Source organism: Podarcis melisellensis (genome assembly GCF_964234715.1).
Source record: "Podarcis melisellensis genome assembly, chromosome: 10".
Lineage (NCBI taxonomy): Eukaryota > Metazoa > Chordata > Lepidosauria > Squamata > Lacertidae > Podarcis > Podarcis melisellensis.
The window spans coordinates 58,001,637-58,020,341 of NC_138542.1; the positions used below are offsets into that span (position 1 = coordinate 58,001,637).

Below are 18,705 nucleotides of genomic sequence, written 5' to 3' on the forward strand. Positions count from 1 at the left end.
GGAGCTCTTGAACATGGTATGACGACTTTCCTCTGTTTAGAGAAGTCTAAGCCTGATTTCTATGTATCAGAAATCAGAGTGTGACAGTTTTTTCACCTTAATTTCCACTGTAACAACTGCTGCATTAAAGAGGTAAGTTAATTCCCCTTCTTATAAGCGCATAGAAAACTTAATGTTCAAGGATATCTTCAGGCACTTAGCAAATATATTTCTTTTACTTAACAGAACTTAAGCATTGCAGAAAAGGACATAAATGAGGTTAATAGCATAATAAACTTTATAAATTGCTGCTATTACAATTCTCAAATATAGATTATTGATGCTGAACTGAGAAACCCCAATTAGTTCATAATTGTCTGAATCGGCAAGGTTAAATTGGGCAGCAAATAAAAGGTTAGCTGGACCTCCCAAAATGAAAGGGGCTCAAAGGAAGGGATATTTACTCCCAATTTTTCCTTTCTAACCTTTCACAATTATCAAAGATTTCACCATTTTGAATACTGTGGTGTCATCCACAAACTTGTGAAGTCCTGACTAGGTCATTTGTGAATACATAAGCCCGCAACTTATGCACATTTAACTTGTGCACATTCAGCTTTACATGCTTAGAATTTTTTTAAATGCAAAGCGGGCAGGAATCGGGGGGGGGGAGAGACTTTGGCAATCCCACCCACATTTGCACCCAATGTGTTTTGACTATACACAGTTTTGGCTTTAGGCATGATCCCCAGAACATAACCCCAGCATAAATTATAAGCTTACCATAAAAAACCCCCAAATCCTGGTTCTGTTACAGCTCCTTGGAAAAACTCAGCTGCCACTCTCCAATGTGCCCATTTCCCGTTCTTTAACTAAATACAAATCCATAAAATATGTCCTGTTATCAGACTTGATTAACTGAGTCCCCAGTTGACAAGGGTTTGCTAAGCAGCTTCAGAGTCTATTTTCAAATCCTGGTAGAAAGTTATAGTTACAAACAGAAGGGGAAAAGCTAGCATTCCAGCATATGGAGCTGTTTTGTATGAACACGTAGTTCTATTGCTTCTATTTGGATAAATAAATATGTTAGCCATAAGAGGGCGCCAGTGTATTGGTTATTATAACACAGTACTTCACATTAGTTCCTAATGTTCATCGGAATGAACTAACTAGTTAGTGGCAGATGTTTATATTAAGAGGAAGATGAAAAAGTATGGCATAATTTATATGAATATTTCAAGCTTCATCAGAAAGCATTTTATTAGTGAGTATTTTCTTAACCATGCACAATAAAATTGGTGTTAACCTTGTGCGCTGTATTAACAAAATTGTTGAGTGATGTGGCTTCCTCAATAACTCTTCTATTTTGCATTTGTTACAGAAGAGTTGTTAAAAGTATAAATATTAGAGTGCTTCTATAAATTTTGCTTTATACCCTGTCTCAAAATACCATAATGCTTGCTTCATGTGGGATTATTTTGACTCTCAGTACTCAGTGCATTGCCCTTATAAATATTTGACTGACATAACACTCGGTAATATTACAATAGACTGCTCTACTGGATTACAATTTAGCATCCTTTTCTGGATTGCTTTGGAGAGAAGGTAGGGCAATCTTTAGGCAATGCTTTACTGCAGGAGTGAGGAACTGGCAATCCACAGACCAGTCCTGTGCACAAAAACCTTTCAGACCCAATTGCCAACCTCTGAGCTCTCCGCCACTCTTCTCAGCCAATGGTAGGCCAGCAAAGATGTCCTCTTCTAAAACAGCTGCTTGGACCAGTAGTAGATAAAGCAGGTTAGAAGCACCTGTCTGAACCTTCCCATTTTCCAGTGCTTGCAGTGTTCCATCCACCTCAACTTTCAGGTACTGCTTAAAATCTTGGTTCAAAGGCTTCTCTCCTCTTGCCTTTCCCATTTCCCCAGTGAGACCAAAATAATAAAGGTAGTAAGGTAGCTGTATAGGACACCTGCAAAATGCAGTACAGTTAAACTTCTGTAAATGTGCTTGTTCAATGTGCATCCTGTGTACTGAATTTAATTTCTCTAACTTTAGTTGTATGCACAGTGAAAACATTACAGAATACGATGGTAAGACTGCAAATGTTTTTGCTTCTATTAGCCTAGTTTTGTTAATGACCTGAATGTATCACTTCAGTGTCAGTAAAACTGGCACCTATAATAAGCATGAAATTATCTTAAAAATTGGTGCTCTGAGAATTAAGGTTTCCTGTTTTTCTGTCATATGGATATTTGTACCCTAAAAGTTAGAAGGAAGTTAGAGCAGAAGAAAGGAATCTAACCCAAAACACCATCTGACAGTATTAACAAATGCTCATGTTAAATCATTTAAAAGAATAATCCATGTATACTGAACATTTTTTTAGTTTGAAATGCAATAACATTGTAGCAGGACACTTTTTTTTTTTTACTAGACCGCATGACCAACAGATAGTATTAATAAGTGATGCATATTCTTTGCCAAGGAAACCAAATATGTGTGGGGGGGTGTCCAATATGCTGCTGAATGTGTATAGTTTAATCAATCCACAAGCAAGCTCTAGATTTTGCCAAAAGTTCCAATTACTGTAAGGACTGGAGTGAATGAAAATCATGAAGTAGAAAGTGGAAGGTTGCCAATTTATAACACATTACCAGTAGACTGGTTGTTGTTGTTGTTGTTTAGTCGTTTAGTCGTGTCTGACTCTTCGTGACCCCATGGACCAGAGCACGCAAGGCACTCCTGTCTTCCACTGCCTCCCGCAGTTTGGTCAAACTCATGCTGGTAGCTTCGAGAACACTGTCCAACCATCTTGTCCTCTGTCATCCCCTTCTCCTTGTGCCCTCAATCTTTCCCAACATCAGGGTCTTTTTCAGGGAATCTTCTCTTCTCATGAGGTGGCCAAAGTATTGGAGCCTCAGCTTCAGGATCTGTCCTTCCACAAAAAGGCCAAAAGAGCTGCTTTTGAGAAGTTATTTATTTTTTATATGGTTTTATATGTTCAGTAATAACCTGCCATGCAGCAGCTTTCTTACTTCTTATGCACCATAACAGAAAAGTCATCACAGTCACATTTTTTTCAAAATGAAAGAGTTGAATGTATATTGAGCACACATACTTAGTCTATAAGCCTATTTAAATTGTTATAACAATAGTCATTCAGTGCATAGAACTGACCACAAGTCCTACATGGTGGTATCCCAATCAATAATTTCATGGGGTCTGAAAATATAAAGAGGGGGCAGCTATACACCATTGCTAAATGGTATCCCTGGGTACTGCCACCTTGATCTTTATTTATAAAGCTGTTGTAGGAACATGAGTGTTGGGAGTTAGGAGGGAGAAGCCTCACTTTTACCAGAATAACTCTCCAAATTCCAAGCTCTTTTAAAAATGGTGTGCCTGTATTTTTCAGCCTTTTCTCTACAGTTATGCAGTCATGAAATATTTGTTTCCTTCGTTGAAAAGTGTAACATATTTGAGGCAACTGTTCCACTTTGATGCGTGTAACAAATAACTGTGGGTTTTTTGTTTTAGTAAAAGCATGAAGCTAGGGAGATACCACTCTCTCTTTTTAATTGTCCACAGACATGTTGATATAAGAAATTTGCTTTAAAACTGTTCAGTTATTTTAAAGATGTACTATGGAAACTTGGTACATCTATCTTCTCTATTTAAAGCATCTGAATCCAAGGCTTGGCAGTTGACATCTGTAATACTGGGTCTGAAATGCAAAATGACCTTGTTTATCCTAAGGGCAGGTAGGTGGAGAGGATGTTGAGGTTAGTTTCAATATGTAAAGGAATCTTTATAAATAGTTGTAGAAACTTAAAATATTTTTGTAAATAAAGCAAAATAAAAAGCAACATTTATTTTGGAATAAAATGCTTCATCCATATACAATTTTATTACTATCCCACTGAGTCCTTTTGCTTGGCTCAGCGTTGGCAAGCGTATGGCTAATTCAGTCTCTTGAAATATGGGTCTCCACCACCACCGTAATGTCTAAGTTACTTGGTCCTTTGACCTTCCCTGTACCAACCCAGTGCCAAATGAGGAAATTTGTATGCAATAGAGAACTGAATCCAACACCCAAGAGGTTTGTTATTTACCTTGACTTTACTAAGCTATTTGAGGCTCTTGCCATGTAAGAATTTATATGTATTCCACATGATTTTCATATTTTCCAGTTCTGATCCTCTGTACACCTAGTATGGAAACAGTTTTCAGACACCTACTAGGGACATTTTGACATGCATTGCTTGTCTTATTGAAAACTCAGAACACAGATTTATCAACAAATGTTTTTTGCCTGAAATAGTCGTTAGAGCACACAAAAAGGACAAAGTGAGACAAACAACAATCTGACTTTTCTCCTGAACTGAGCTCTCTAGTTGGCTGAACTGCAACAATGGCATGTAAGCTTAGAGGTCAGAACAGACAGAACTCTGGGTTTAGTTTATTAATATTAGCTTATCTGATTTCTCAGTATTCTCACTTGAAGCACACCAGGATAGCATTGAGGAGAGGGAGTTGGAATGCTCACTGGTGAGGAAACTGATTAATTGTGGGAGAGACAAACTAAATCAGTGAAGAGTGATGATCTCACAGCAGCTGTTGTGACCAGAGTACTCTTCGTGGCCCCTTTTCAGGCATCCATCCCCACAGCACCAGGGAAAGGAGGAGAAAGGTGGATATTGTCCTGGTCACACCCAGACCCATGAGGATGAGTGACTGGATTTTTAGTTCTTTATTGGCAAAGCACTCGGGTACATCAGCTCCTAAGGTGCATGGGATATACACACCACTCGCCACTAACATGCTGTCTAGGCAAGCTCCCTCTGCAGCCCTGTGCCCTGTCTCGGACAGTGGGAGCAGCAGCAGGGCCTCACCCCTCTCTGCTTTCTTAAGCCCCCTTGTCTGATGTGGTGCATGCAAACACCTGATGGCTCCTCCTTAATGGCAACTCCAACTGCTCTCATCCTTCATACCCCTCTTTGAGCATGGAGACAGCAGAGGGGCAAATGGAGGAGTTTGCAAAGGCCTGACTCTCCCTGGGGCTGTTGCTGGCTTTCCAGACTCTGAGACCTCCTGCAACTGCTCCTCCACATCCTTTCCCCTTGTGTCTTGCCACCCAGTCTCCTCCTCTGCTGGCGACTGCCTTACAGGTGGCTCCGAACCCCACAAATCACTGGCCCATTTCCCTGGATCCTCTTCCTCCCCACTTGCCTCCTCTGCCCATTCCTCAGGTTCCTGCCCATCCCTGACAGATATAAACAAACAGCTCTGTCCTTCCTTGGTCAGTGGAGGATCCTGGAGGAGTTCCATCAGCCATAAATATTTTTAGGCCATGCTGCTGCTCTGTAATTAAACATAAATCAATATCATAAAAGAAAGAAGGCCAGCTTTTGGTTAAAATAACTTTCCTAGTCAAAACCAGGAAGGCTGTTTCTTTGGAATAGCTTTTTGAGTACTGAGAAAGTTGCACAATGACTTTGTTGAAGTTGGCACTAACCTGCTTGCCACAGAACTTGAGTGTTGGCATTCTGTGTGAGGCATCCATAAAATGTGTTGCTGTGTATAAGCAAGTGCATAATTTCTGCCCGCAAGAACAGGGTTAACATGATGTCTCTGTGCCTTGCCAGCTCTTAACAAACTTTGCTGAAAGCACATTCTGTAGTTTCTAAGTTGAGACCTCATACAAAAATAAAACCAGGAGTTTTAGCCATCCCAAATATTAAATCAATATTAAGTTCAAAGTATATTGCCATTGCAGATATGGGTGTTTATTCATATACAGTGATGCCTCGCAAGACGAAATTAATTCGTTCCACGAATTTTTTCGTCTAGCGAATTTTTCGTCTTGCGAAGCACGAAATCCCATAGGAATGCATTGAAAATCAATTAATGCGTTCCTATGGTCAAAAAAAGTCCAAACAAAGCCAAATTTGGTACAACAAGAGTTTATTAAGTGCTCTTTAAAGTCACACATACTGTAAAGAGCATTTCAAAATTCAAACCCAGAATTTTTTTTAAAAAACAGCAGAGTGGCCCAATGGTCACAGAAAATCATAAAAATGCAGGAAAAAAACACAAGCTTCCAGATTCTTGCAAACCCCTCCCCAACTGTTCCCCCAGCCACCCAGCACACAGAAATTCAAATCCAGATTTTTTTAAAAAAAACAGCAGAGTGGCCCAATGGTCACAGAAAATCATAAAAATGCAGGGAAAAAAAACAAGCTTCTAGATTCTTGCAAACCCCTCCCCAACTGTTCCCCCAGCCACCCAGCACACAGAAATTCAAATCCAGAATTTTTTTAAAAAAAACAGCAGAGTCGCCCAATGGTCACAGAAAATCATAAAAATGCAGGGGAAAAAACACAAGCTTCCAGATTCTTGCAAACCCCTCCCCAACACCAAGTCCTTGAATTCCAAACACCCCAACCCAAAATCCACCCCCCAAAAAAAGTTTTACAGTAAAAGCTTAACTTACCAAATGGCTGCAAAAGAAGTTTTGGAAAAGCTTCAAAAATCACCAAAGTCTTTAAAAACCTCAAAAAAGGCTACTATGTACACTGCGTTCTATGAGTTGCACCTCAAAGTCAAGTTGCAACTGTATTAATGGTGTTAAGAAAAAGGAAACAAACTTGCAAGACGTTTTCGTCTTGTGAAGCAAGCCCATAGGGAAATTCGTCTTGCGAAGCAGCTCAAAAAACGGAAAACCCTTTCGTCTAGCGGGTTTTTCGTCTTGCGAGGCATTCGTCTTGCGGGGCACCACTGTACTTAAATTGACTTCTTTGATTGGAATTAGGTATAAATTAAAATGTTGGTTTTAGGGGGAGAGGGGAAATAATTCCTGACGATGAAAATGATTTTTGTCCTAGGATCCAAAGTATGCTTAATATAAAGTTCTGGACATTCCTTCTGTAAGGCACCAAGTGTCTCAAACCCGAGGCTCTGGTAGCAGGGCTCTGGCATCTAACTCCCTAGACACTAAGGGCAATTTGGAGATTAACTGTTGTTCTGCAGCACAGCTGTTGCAGGTGGTTAGAGGGTGTGCGACAACATTCAGGGCCAACAGTTCCAGGAAACCACAGGAGGGCAGAGTGTTCCATCCTGCTTATAGGCATCTGGGTGGCCACTATGGGAACAAGATGCTGGATTAAAGAGGCCCTTGGCCTGATCCAGGAGGCTTTCCTTATGTAAGTAACAGTGTTGCAAGTTGCCCAGCTTTCTTCATATGCCTGCTTTATTTAACATGGCTCCTTACTTTGAGCAACTCGTCGCTCAATGCTGGTTTGACTGCTACAGACTGTCTAGAAGCCAGCATGGATGTGTAGGACAGCTGACACACCTTAAATTTTTAAAATTATTTTTTGAGAAGATAAATGGTAGCTGTTAATCATGTTCCATTCTCCTGGACAGATGGTCCATCTTGATAGGTGGGTTTTTCAGTAAGCTGGATCAGCATCTTAATTTCTCAAGGCATCAACCAAGCTTGAGTGCTTTTGAAGTAGGTTTTTTTAAATCAGATATTACTTAGGTTTGGCCCTCAGACCAGCTGGGAACAGGCTGAAGAATATGGTGGTGGAGAAATACATGTTTTTCATAGCCAGGAAAGAACCTGCTCTCCATTTGGGCTAACTGATTATTTGTACTTATGGCTGATGCCTCCTAATATTTATAACAAAGGAAGTTTTATTTCCGGACCTGGTCTCATTTCTTAAGGCAAATTTATGCTTGATTTGGCCAATTAGGGTCCTTAAAAAAAAAGGAGGAACAGCCCATTAAAGGAAAAACCTAGAGCATCAGCTGCAGTTAACTCATTGTCTGATTAAACAGCTTTTCTGTATTTTGAATTGACCAAGTTTCCTTTAACATCTTGAGCTTGCACAGAGGGAGCCAAAGATTCAGAATGCAGCCAGCTTACTCACCGTGACTGATGACCTTGTAATGAATTCAGCTAATAAGCACCAAATCTGATACTGTCAAATAGGATTAACAGTCACGTTAGCTAGCTTGAACTGTTTCTGAAAGCCAAACCGATAAGGGTCAGTGGGTTTCTTTTGGGATCGTGAATGGCCTGGTGTTGTCACTCTTACTCTGCAGTGGTCTTCCAGGTTGTTCTTTTCTTTCTGGTGGCCATCTTGCCTAGTCGGAATTAGTGTTCAAACTGTTCTCATTCCTGCTACCGCCCCTCCTTTGACTTTGGAACATACATAGGCTGAGAACACAGAACAAAATATTCTGCAAATTATCAGAGCTGCTAGAATCTTTGTGAACTCTACATTATGTCACTTCAATTCTGCTGTTTGCTTTAATCCTTGTTCTCTAAAATGTCAACACAAACTCGGTGGGAGGGCATACTGACTGCTAGATAGGGATGCACAGTAGTGTCGTCTTTTTTTCCTTTTTTGCGGTGGGGTGTTGCATTTCCATCTTGGACTTGATACAGTAATATCGTTTACCCACACTCATTCCATGTTAGCCTTGTCTCTCCCATTCATTTCCCCCCACTGTCAAAATGCAACCTGCAAGCTTCTTGGATCAGGGACTTAGATTTTGCTTAGGTTGTAAAGTACTATGTACAGTGGTGGTCACACCTACGTGAATTTATGTGGGATTATGTGCTCTCATGCTTTTTTCAATGATATCTTTTTGAAAAATAAAAAGCGTACTTGCTAGCTGCTTTGAGTGTTTAGAATTAATTTAGATTAGAGTATTTAGGTCCATTATTAATAATGGCATGTTCATTTATTAGAATCATTGATGGCCATACTTTTTCCCCCTGAATCCTAATACTTCAAAGATCCCTTTCAGTATGAGTCTGACCCAGATGCTCACTCAGCTGTGGAGTTAGAACTCGTGTAGTGTAGCAGCCTACACAGATATCTATGTATCTATATAGATACACATTTTTCTGAACTTGTACTGCAACTTGCCACATAGGTGATGTTTGGGGAGACAAAAGGGAGGGAACATATATTATTTACTTATTTATCTTTAATCTCCTAGGAAATTGTACACTGATCAAAAGCGGTTGGGGAATCACAGGAGTTGAAATTGTGAAACACAGAACACCAGGTGGTTCAAAAGACACAGAAGTAACGGTCTTTGGAGCTGCTTCTCGCATTACTTTTTTTACACCAGGATATATACCATAGTGCAAGATATCTGTGTTTGGATTATGTTAATAGCATATTAACATTTTTTACCTCTTTTTTTACCTTTTTAATAGCATATTTAGATTTAAATTGCCAGCAGTTGTCAGCAAAATACAGGGAAGCATAGGACTTGTCCTTTTCAGATTAGCCTTTGAAAAGTGGCAGATTAAGCATACATTTACCAGGCCCAATGTATTCAAAGCTTGCATATATGTTGTATTTGGTAGTCCATGATGAAATACAAAAAGTTAGATGAAACATATCCCTAAAGCTATTTATTATTTATTATTATTATTATTTATTGTATTTCATGCCTGCCCTTCACCAGAAGGTTCCAGGGCAGGTTACAGATGATAAAAACTCAATTAAAACAGTAAAAAACACACCCCACCTATAAACCACAAATCAGTAATTCATACAACACGTTACAGAGAAGCCACCTAAATCAGTTTTTCAATTTATAAAGACCAGGGTAAAGAGCTGTGTCTTCAGCTACCAACTGCTGAATCAACCAGATAACAGGTCAGCTATTTTATTGGAAAGTGCAAATCTGCCTTTTCAACTGCTTTGTCTTGTACTGCTTTTTTAATTTAAAAAAAATGGTTCAGTGCTCTTACTATTTACTTTTACAGTTCAGCATCTACTTTCTACTAAAAATTTAGGATTTTTGATGCAAGATTTATGTTTGATGGGAAGCAGAGAGAAATAAACTTGTGAGCTGAATCTGGTAATACAGTTCAATTCTTTGTCAGCAGAGTTTTCCCTTCTTTAAAGGCTGTCTTGCTTGAAGGTAATTGGAAGTCTTGTTTCTTTTGACTGATTTCAGGTGGATGCTCTCCGGTTACGTCTAGAAGAGAAAGAGACCATGTTGAATAAAAAGACTAAGCAAATTCAGGAGATGGCTGAAGAGAAAGGAACTCAAGCTGGAGAGATTCATGATCTCAAAGATATGCTGGATGTGAAAGAACGCAAAGTTAATGTTCTTCAGAAAAAGGTAGGCCAGCCAGGTATACAAAGTTCTGCGCTCCAACTCTTTTTGTCTGAAAGTGGTAATACCGAAAGCTACAAAAGTCGCATTTAGTGAGGATTGTGGTCCAGCGTTCTGTTGCAGTGGGAGGATTGGTAATGATAAACCTGAACAGAGTTTTATAATTAGCAGAAAAGCTAGACTGTGTTGCTCAAAAGATCTTTCACCGTGTTTCTAATGCTACATTAGTCTTTGCAATGACTGGAATGTTAAATCTCATACGTACTCTCTTGTATAGCGAGTGGTGGAGTCTGCATAAGTTCCTGGAAAGGCTGTGTAATAATATGATAGTCAGGGAAGTGACCGTTGGTGATTAAGCCTGTATGTCATACGCTTGTGCAATCACACACCTGGCTTCTGTAGCTATGCAGAACAATATCTGGCTACATTCTAGATCTTTAGCTATGGAAGTGTTGGCCCATAAGTCCTATTCTTGAGCCTCCCCCTCAATCTGGATGTGCCTGAAGGGGCAGGGTGAATACTTTCCTGCTCAGATCTGTCATAACCATCATGACTGGAGCAGATTTGAGAAGGTTGGTTTCTTTTTCCTCCTGGAAAAACGAGTCCTCATTATTAAGAATGCCTTTAGTTTACTCTCATTTCAAAATAGATTGGCTTTACCTAACATTTTTCTTTTTTGATATTCTAAGTTTCACACGCTACAAATGATGACAATCAGTGCCATCTGGGTGAGGAGCACAAGTAGACTCATTCATGTGTGGCCAGAAGTTTGCATAACAGTAATATGACCCTTCCCAACTTGATGCCTTCCTTCTGTTTTAGACTGGAACTCCCAGCAGCTCAGTATGGCAGCCTTTTGTGTGTGACTCAGAACTTTTGGTGTGCACCTTGAAGGGGTGGCAGTGGACTTTTCTGAGCCCCTGTAGAGAAGCACCTCTAATATTTAGAGTGGTGCAAAGCTGCTTGTAGGATGCATTCCCACAGTTGCTCGTGAATTTCTATGTCCATAGGCTGCTATTGACATAGGGTGCCATGCTTGTAAGGAACATCAATGGAAGCATTGGGCCAGATCAAATTGCATGCTGCCTCATAGAAGATGCTCTGTGGGAATGTATGATTTGGAGTGTCCCAAGGCTTTTTGTGGAGTGACCATCTTTATCTCAAAGCAGGCAAAACTTTGGAGAAGTCACCCGTCTATCTTTATTCAATTTAATTACAAGACAGTTACAAAATGGCAACATTAAAAATGCTTACACCCATCAATTTTCCATATTAATCCACACACAACATTCTTGCAGTAAAAGCAATTTTAAAGAAGTTTTTATTACAATTTTTGAACAATAAAATTAAAGTAATAGGTGAATGGCATCTACGCCTGGTGACATGTCAGTTTTTAATCTGTCTATAAGACCTGGAAGATTACTTTATATATATATATAGAGAGAGAGAGAGAGAGATTGATTCCATGCAGTTTGCACGAGTCAAAGTTAAAATGATCATTCTCTTCGCAGAAAACAACTCGGAATGGTCTTTAATATTCGTAATTCAGTGGACAGTGTAATATATGTGCTTTTAAAGGTTCAGTGCTTGTTATACTAGGATTGATGTCTCCCCCCTCACCCACTCTCTCTCCCAGCACACATAAACACTTATGTGTTTTTCAGCTTAATTTCCTGTATAAGATAAATTAAATGGGACAATAGTAGCTGGCTGGACATTCCTTGCATGAAATTAGCATAAAAGCCATCCTCTCAAGGGTTCCCCTGAGGTTTCATGTTACAGTGTATTTCTTGACTTTGTAACAAGTTACTGACTTGGAAAATGTAATTGAATGTTTGAATTAAAGCCTCTTTGAGAACCTGTGTTAAAGTTGTACAGCTTCCTGCTTGACTGACTTGCTGCTGCAGATGCCAGGATCATTCCCTTTCTATCTGGCTCCAAAGACACTTCAAATTAATTTTTATTCTCCCTTGGCAATATCTGTAATGTAGGCCATCTGATTAAAGATGTACAGCCTAAAGTAAAACTTGTTGAATTCACTGTAACTTAGTAACATGTGCATGTAGCTACAAATTAGCTACAAGATGGTTAACTATTAACCTATTTTAATTAATAAATAAAATACTGCAGTATTTTATCAGGCTTAACTGCCACACTTACATAGCACACTGTGTTTACTGAAATACTGTTCATGGTGCTCTTGAAGCTGCAAGGATGATACTTGATGAGTTTGCAATTGATGTGTGTGCTGCAACCAGAGCAGATATTCATATAAACTTTTGAACACTTGATGCAGAGATGTGGAAGAATGGAAATGATTCGTAGTATAGATTAAAAGGGTAAATGCAATTTTATTAGCATATTTCCTTACAATACTGTATGTACAGATTTCTGCTAGGGGTCCCTACTTTGAATTGTTTTAAAATTTACTGGATGTCATTTTCTGTGTTCTTCTGAATGGTACATTGCCTTCCACACATATCTCAAGACAATCATTCAATAATGCAGGGTAGCATAAAAAATGATGGGGAACTGGAGAACTGGGAGCAGCACAGAGATTTAGAAGCATCCATGGAAGAAAGAGCTAGTCTCAGTGAATTAGGTGGGAAGGCACAGCTGACTGGGCTTCCATCTTAACATCAATTTTACATATATATATATAATTGGCTATATAAGCCTGGAACTTCCCTCATCCTCAGCTAATGATTTTCCAACTTAATCTCTAATATGCATTTTATTCTTATTAATATTACTATTAAATCATGATCTTGAATAAACAATTTACAAAACTTCTTGTAGCGCTATTAGCGATGTCAGTTGTTTACAGTTGTCTTTCAAGTACAACATAAATTTATTCCAGTCTTTCAAGAAATTCTGGTCCTGCTGGTTCTGAATTTTCCCAGTCAATTTTTCCAATTTGGCATATTGACTGGGCACCTCTAGTAAGGAATAGAATGCTGTGCAATCTTTCTAAAAACATGTTGCCCATCTGTTTCATGTTAATCTGATTCTTTAATTGATCTTGCTTTATTTAAGATTGAGAATCTTCAGGAACAGTTAAGAGACAAGGAGAAACAGATGAGCAGTTTGAAAGAAAGGGTAAAATCCCTGCAGGCTGATACCACCAACACCGATACTGCCTTGACCACACTGGAGGAAGCACTTGCCGAGAAGGTGAATATGAAAGAAAGACGACCTTTCCTAAACCCTGCCCCCCTAGCCACAACAATGTATTCTCCTTGTGAAGAATTTGTCCTATCTCAGGCAGGCAGATCCCATTTTCATTGGATGCTATCAGTTTAGCTTAATCAGGTGCTGCAGTTTAAAACACTTCCGGTTGCATTTGGTATGTGTATTAATCAAGCACATGCTGACTTAAAATCTTCTGAAAACTGTTCAACTCTGAGCTTGGATATATGGCTTGAGAAATATATGAATTAGATAAGGAAGCTGGAAATGACTTCTAACCTGTGACGCTATGATAGTTGTGTAGCTCATCTGAGAGATGCTGTTTCTGTGTCATTTTTGAGATTAATAATAATAATAATAATAATAATAATAATAATAATAATAATATTTTTTTATTTGTATCCCGCCCTCCCCAGCTGAGGCTGGGCTCAGAGCAGCTAACATCATAAAAACAACACAATATGCATAAAAACAGACATCAGTTAATTAAAATACATCTTAAAATTAATTCAGACAAGTTAAAATCTGGGCAGGTAGCAGTTATCAGGTTGGAATTGAGAGTGGTTAGTTTCTGGCTGTAGTTTAGAATTAAACTGTAAGCTTGGTCCAGTGCTGCATTTGTTTATTGTAAATAATACAGCATGACAGCTTTATATTTTTAATCACTGTATGGCAACGGTTACCTCATAGTCACTTAGAGTGCTGGGTGGTGAAGTGAATTTTGCTGTGTGTTGAGTAACTTGTGTTTGTGAGCATCTCCTGGGCATAGTAAAATTATCCTTGCCACCTAGGAGGACACCACAGATCACAGGATTTCAGCATTGGTAGTCACCCCAAAATGAATTTATAAGTTTGCTTCTGAATTTAATCAGAGATTCTGTGTTTCAAAATGTCTTGCCTCTAATGTCTTTCCATATTTGTAGGTTGCATTTTTGATTCTGGTCTATTTTATTTCTGATTAACAGCCCATATAGATTAGTGCAGCCAATGGGGTCCCTTCAGATGTTGCTGGTCTGTAGCTCTCATTATCCCTGACAATTAGCTACCCTGTCTGGGGCTGATGAGGGCTGGAGTCCAACAATATCTGGAGGATACTGTGTTGGCTACCCTGGCACTAGTGTCATCCTGGTGCAGCAATTGCACAAACTTCTTTATTTGGTGCTCTGCATAAGTTCTATCGGGAGGGGGACAGTGATGGCAAGGGATCTGTTTAGCTTTATACTGCATGCTTGTGAAAACTACGTCAGAAGCAGCATTTCTGCTCTATCACTTCTTCAGTTTCTATGAATGTCTTGTCTTTGTGACATGATTGGTGTGGATCTTGTTCTACCAGGGAAACGGTTTAGCGAAGACCTATCATGTGTTTAATTTGTATAACAACTATGTGAGTGAAAGGTTACAGAAATTTATTTAAGTCTGCAACACTATGTACCCTTGGGAACAAGACTCATTTGAACTCAGTGTGGCTTGTGTCGATGAGTAAGCATGCATAGACCTTCTCAGAATTAAGCATTTGTCCAGCCAAATGGATTTCTTTTGACAGAGTGCTCTGTTTTTGTCAGGAACGTACAATTGAGCGCCTGAAGGAGCAGCGCGACAGAGATGAGCGAGAAAAACAGGAGGAGATTGACAACTATAAAAAAGATGTTAAAGACCTGAAAGAGAAAGTCAGCGCCTTGCAAGGAGATCTTTCTGAGAAAGAGGTTAACCAATATATATTATAGGCATATAACGTAAAGAATCTTCGTGTTAAGAAGGGTAGTTTTCTTGATTCTCTCAGCAATTTTATCCACTAAAAACTGAAATGTACAACACAGACATTGAAATGAATATGCATGGAAAATCAGATGAAGTTTAATATTGCTGATACCTAGAATGTGTTTGTTGATATTGGTGAAAACTGCAATTTACGGCTTATTTTCAACATTTGACATTATCTTATTGCCTGGATTGGTCACTAGACATAGACATCAATGGATACTAAAACATTGAAAAATTTAATGTAACTGGGATTGAGCATAAGTGTGCCTGTCAGCAGAAAAGGGAAATTGGGGGTATTATTGGGAAACAGAACAGAGGGGGGAAACCTGAAACAGGTGATTGATGAGTGCAAATGCTCAGTGGGGGCACATTTGCAATCATTGCCATGCTGACTGACTACTGCTGGGGTATGTGTGTCTGTACATGCTGGAATTTTGAAGAGAAACACTTCGCACTATAACATTTTGTTGCAGGACCCTACTTATTATTGACACTTGAATGCTGCTTCTGGTCTTCCCATGCTGATACTTATAAATCCAAAATCAAAAACCAAGCATGAGGGAGATACATTGCCAACTTGGGTTAACTCAGAGATATGTACAAGTGTGTGTGTGTATGTGTGTATATAGATATGCAGATAAATAGATAGATATGCATGCAGATAAATATATAAATATAAATATATAAATATAAATATACACATCCAAAAGAGACCCATCTAGTGGCATGGAACACTGAGAATTTGGGGTGGTGGTGAATAATTGGGGAAAACTGACAGCTGAATAGGAGGGGGAATAGAATGGAGCAGTTGAAACAGGAGAACAGAGCTACAAACCAATGATTGGGAGTGATGGGAGTTACAGTCCAACAACAACTGGAGGGCCACAGGTTTCCTATCCCTGGACTACAGCAGTCTAGGAAGTGACTGTAGGCTACAATTGCACTTTTATTCAATTGAGAGAGAGAAAAAGTCAGATTTTATGAGTGGGGGAACAGTGAAGCTGAATTTGGGTGGGGGATGAGAGGGGAATGTTGTGATAAGTGAGTGAACAAAGCACAGCTATTCCATAGTAAATGGATGGTGTGAAAGTAGTCTTTCTGTATTATGCCCATAGACATTCATGGCAAAATTTAATAATGAAATGCAACTGGGATTGGGCATTGTCCCTTTCCCCATCCCCAAAAATAATAACCCAATGGGGGGGGGGGCGATGAAAGCAAGCCAGTGATTTCTGCACATGCTCAGTGGACACAGAATGCTAACTGACTGTAGGGGAGGAGGAATGGAATAGTAATCGCCGGACTCCTGAACAGAAGCACTGAAAAGGGGAAAGGGAGGAAGGGCTGAAGAGTCTTGTGGTGCCTTAAAGGGTGGAATAAGAGTCCAGTTCAACAGATCATAATGTGCTTTTACACTTGGCATATGGATTAAATAAAAAAATAATGCAGTCAGCTGGAATTGAAATCTTGTTATGTAAAATGGAAATAGAAAAAATAAACTCTGGCAATTGTGTTAAAAAAATCAATATATATATACTTCATTGGTTTCTAAGGGCCCAAGACTCCTTGTTGTCTTTGATTCAGCATAGCTATCCCTTTTGGAACTGAGCTCAGTGACAGTGTGAAGTTAGTAGCTGATTGTTTTTCTTCAAATGAGACATAATTTCATCTAACACATTTAGAAGTACTCCCTTCCATTGAAAAAAGAGGTTTTCATATATGATGCTTATAAGCTTCTAAAGAAATGTATTGATCCAGAGCAGAAAACAAAATGTAATTGATATATAGACTGGGAACAAAATATTGGTGCTAGAGCTGGAAAGTATAGTTTTGTTCTTCATGCTGCTGCACGTGTTACCTTTGTTGTAGACTTCATTACTGGATTTGAAGGAGCATGCATCATCTTTAGCATCATCAGGACTGAAGAAAGACTCTAGGTTAAAGACATTAGAAATTGCCTTGGAACAGAAAAAGGAAGAATGCCTGAAACTAGACTCTCAGCTGAAAAAGGTAAACACTAGAAACCTTTATCCTTTCAAATGGAAATTGCTGGTCTTTCTCAGACTTACCCTTCTTTTTATCATTCCCTGCAAATATTCTCCTGCAATTTTTAGATAATAAATTATTACTTTGGGATCAAGAAAGCATTGTCGTTCAAAAAGAGTGTGTAGGATGATTGCATTAGTGATTGAGGTTCATTTCAAGCCACTTTTGCACACAGCAAGAAAGTGACAATAGAGAATACATGTGTGATTCATGTGCTTTTTCCATGTTTTTGGACATAGTATACATAGCTCACACATTTTCCCTTGATGAGATGAAGAGAGATGCCAGTTCTCTCACACATCATATCCAGAAGTTTGTATCTTCCTCTCCCTGTTTCCTTGTATCATGCAAAGCAATACAGAAAGTAAATAGACTGATAAATTCTGTCAGCAAAATTCTAATAACTAGGAAAACATTAGTTATTTGAATGGATGCAAAGGCATTTATAACAGAGCTAGTTCATAAAGTGTTGAGATGGGGAGGGGCTAAAATTCTACTGCAAAAGAGCATCTTAAAGCATCAAAGTAATAAAACAGTTAAACTTCCTAAACTAAGGAGATGAGAGTTGTGGAATAAGGGAATGCATTCACATTGTAATTAAGTTAGGAAAAAAGCAGTTGAAATAACCATTAATTGGAGAAGAAGCATAGTGGAAGAGTAATCTTAATTAATAGAAAATATTTAATATTCATTTTTGCAGCTACTCACTGTGGAGATGCTTTTAAATATTTGTTTTCCATTCCACAAGTCTTGGAATAAGTTTCATTTGAGATTTGTCTTCAGTTCTTAGTCCTGTTGTAAATCCTGTTTTAGTTTTTTAGTTTTTGAAGCATTTCCCATGCCTGGGCCTATTCCAGTTGCTTTAACAAAAAGAGATGCAAATAACCTGCTAGAGCTCTTCATGTAAATACTCCTGGTCTGAAATGCAAACCTTTCCCCCGCTTTTGGCTACATGAAATAATTAATTACCATCAGAGAGGAACGGAGATCAGCCTGATTCTTTCCACCTGCCAGAGTCTTCCAGCAACTAAGTCTGCCTCACTTCCCACCAACCAGTAGAATGCCATTTTAAATGCCAGGGCACAGTGATTGTGAGAAGGAAAGAGACTGATTTGGCTCCGCCGATGGATCAAAAACTTTGACTGTGCCCAGCCAGTAAATCTCAAATCTTTATGCACTAGCCATTTGGAGAGCGTTTGAGGTAAGATAGATTTCAGCCATTTGCTGGAATTGTCTTGGAGCCATTAGCAATAGTGATTGAGTTTCTCTTGGCCTGCTGTGATTCCCACAAAGTAAGCCACAAAGCATTCAGATGAAATTGTCAAGACAAGAATCTAAACTTCTGGAGATACTCAAACAAAAGCAAATGAAGCTGGCAGCAGTTATGGAAAGAAGAAACTCTCTAAAAAGGAGAAGCACCAGCAGATAAACTATGAAGAGTTTCAACATATCATCTTACAGTAGAATTGTGGGTGGTTGTAGTTGTTTTTTGCATTACATTGTAAGCTTTCACATGGGGGGGGGGAGATTTATAAAGCTTGCATGTTGGGGATAAATTTCTAGCCTGGTCTTCTCAC

The 18,705-nt window shown here is 39.0% G+C and overlaps 1 protein-coding gene and 1 long non-coding RNA gene across 14 annotated transcripts in view; one reads left to right on the forward strand and one right to left on the reverse strand.

Annotated features, from left to right (window-relative positions):
• The window catches only part of ERC1 (ELKS/RAB6-interacting/CAST family member 1), a 165,845-nt gene that overhangs the window by 33,252 nt on the left and 113,888 nt on the right, over window positions 1-18,705 (forward strand). For all 13 annotated transcript variants that reach the window (XM_081926820.1, XM_081926818.1, XM_081926819.1 and 10 more), the window contains 4 exons: window positions 9,971-10,138; window positions 13,169-13,306; window positions 14,884-15,024; window positions 16,952-17,092. In XM_081926820.1, the coding sequence (XP_081782946.1) occupies window positions 9,971-10,138; window positions 13,169-13,306; window positions 14,884-15,024; window positions 16,952-17,092 (588 nt within the window). The remainder of the gene's footprint in view (window positions 1-9,970; window positions 10,139-13,168; window positions 13,307-14,883; window positions 15,025-16,951; window positions 17,093-18,705) is intronic.
• LOC309378877 lies at window positions 9,802-10,517 on the reverse strand. The gene is made up of 2 exons (XR_014172239.1): window positions 10,398-10,517; window positions 9,802-9,991 (listed from the first exon to the last, which is right to left on the reverse strand). It is a non-coding gene; the product is annotated as an uncharacterized lncRNA (long non-coding RNA).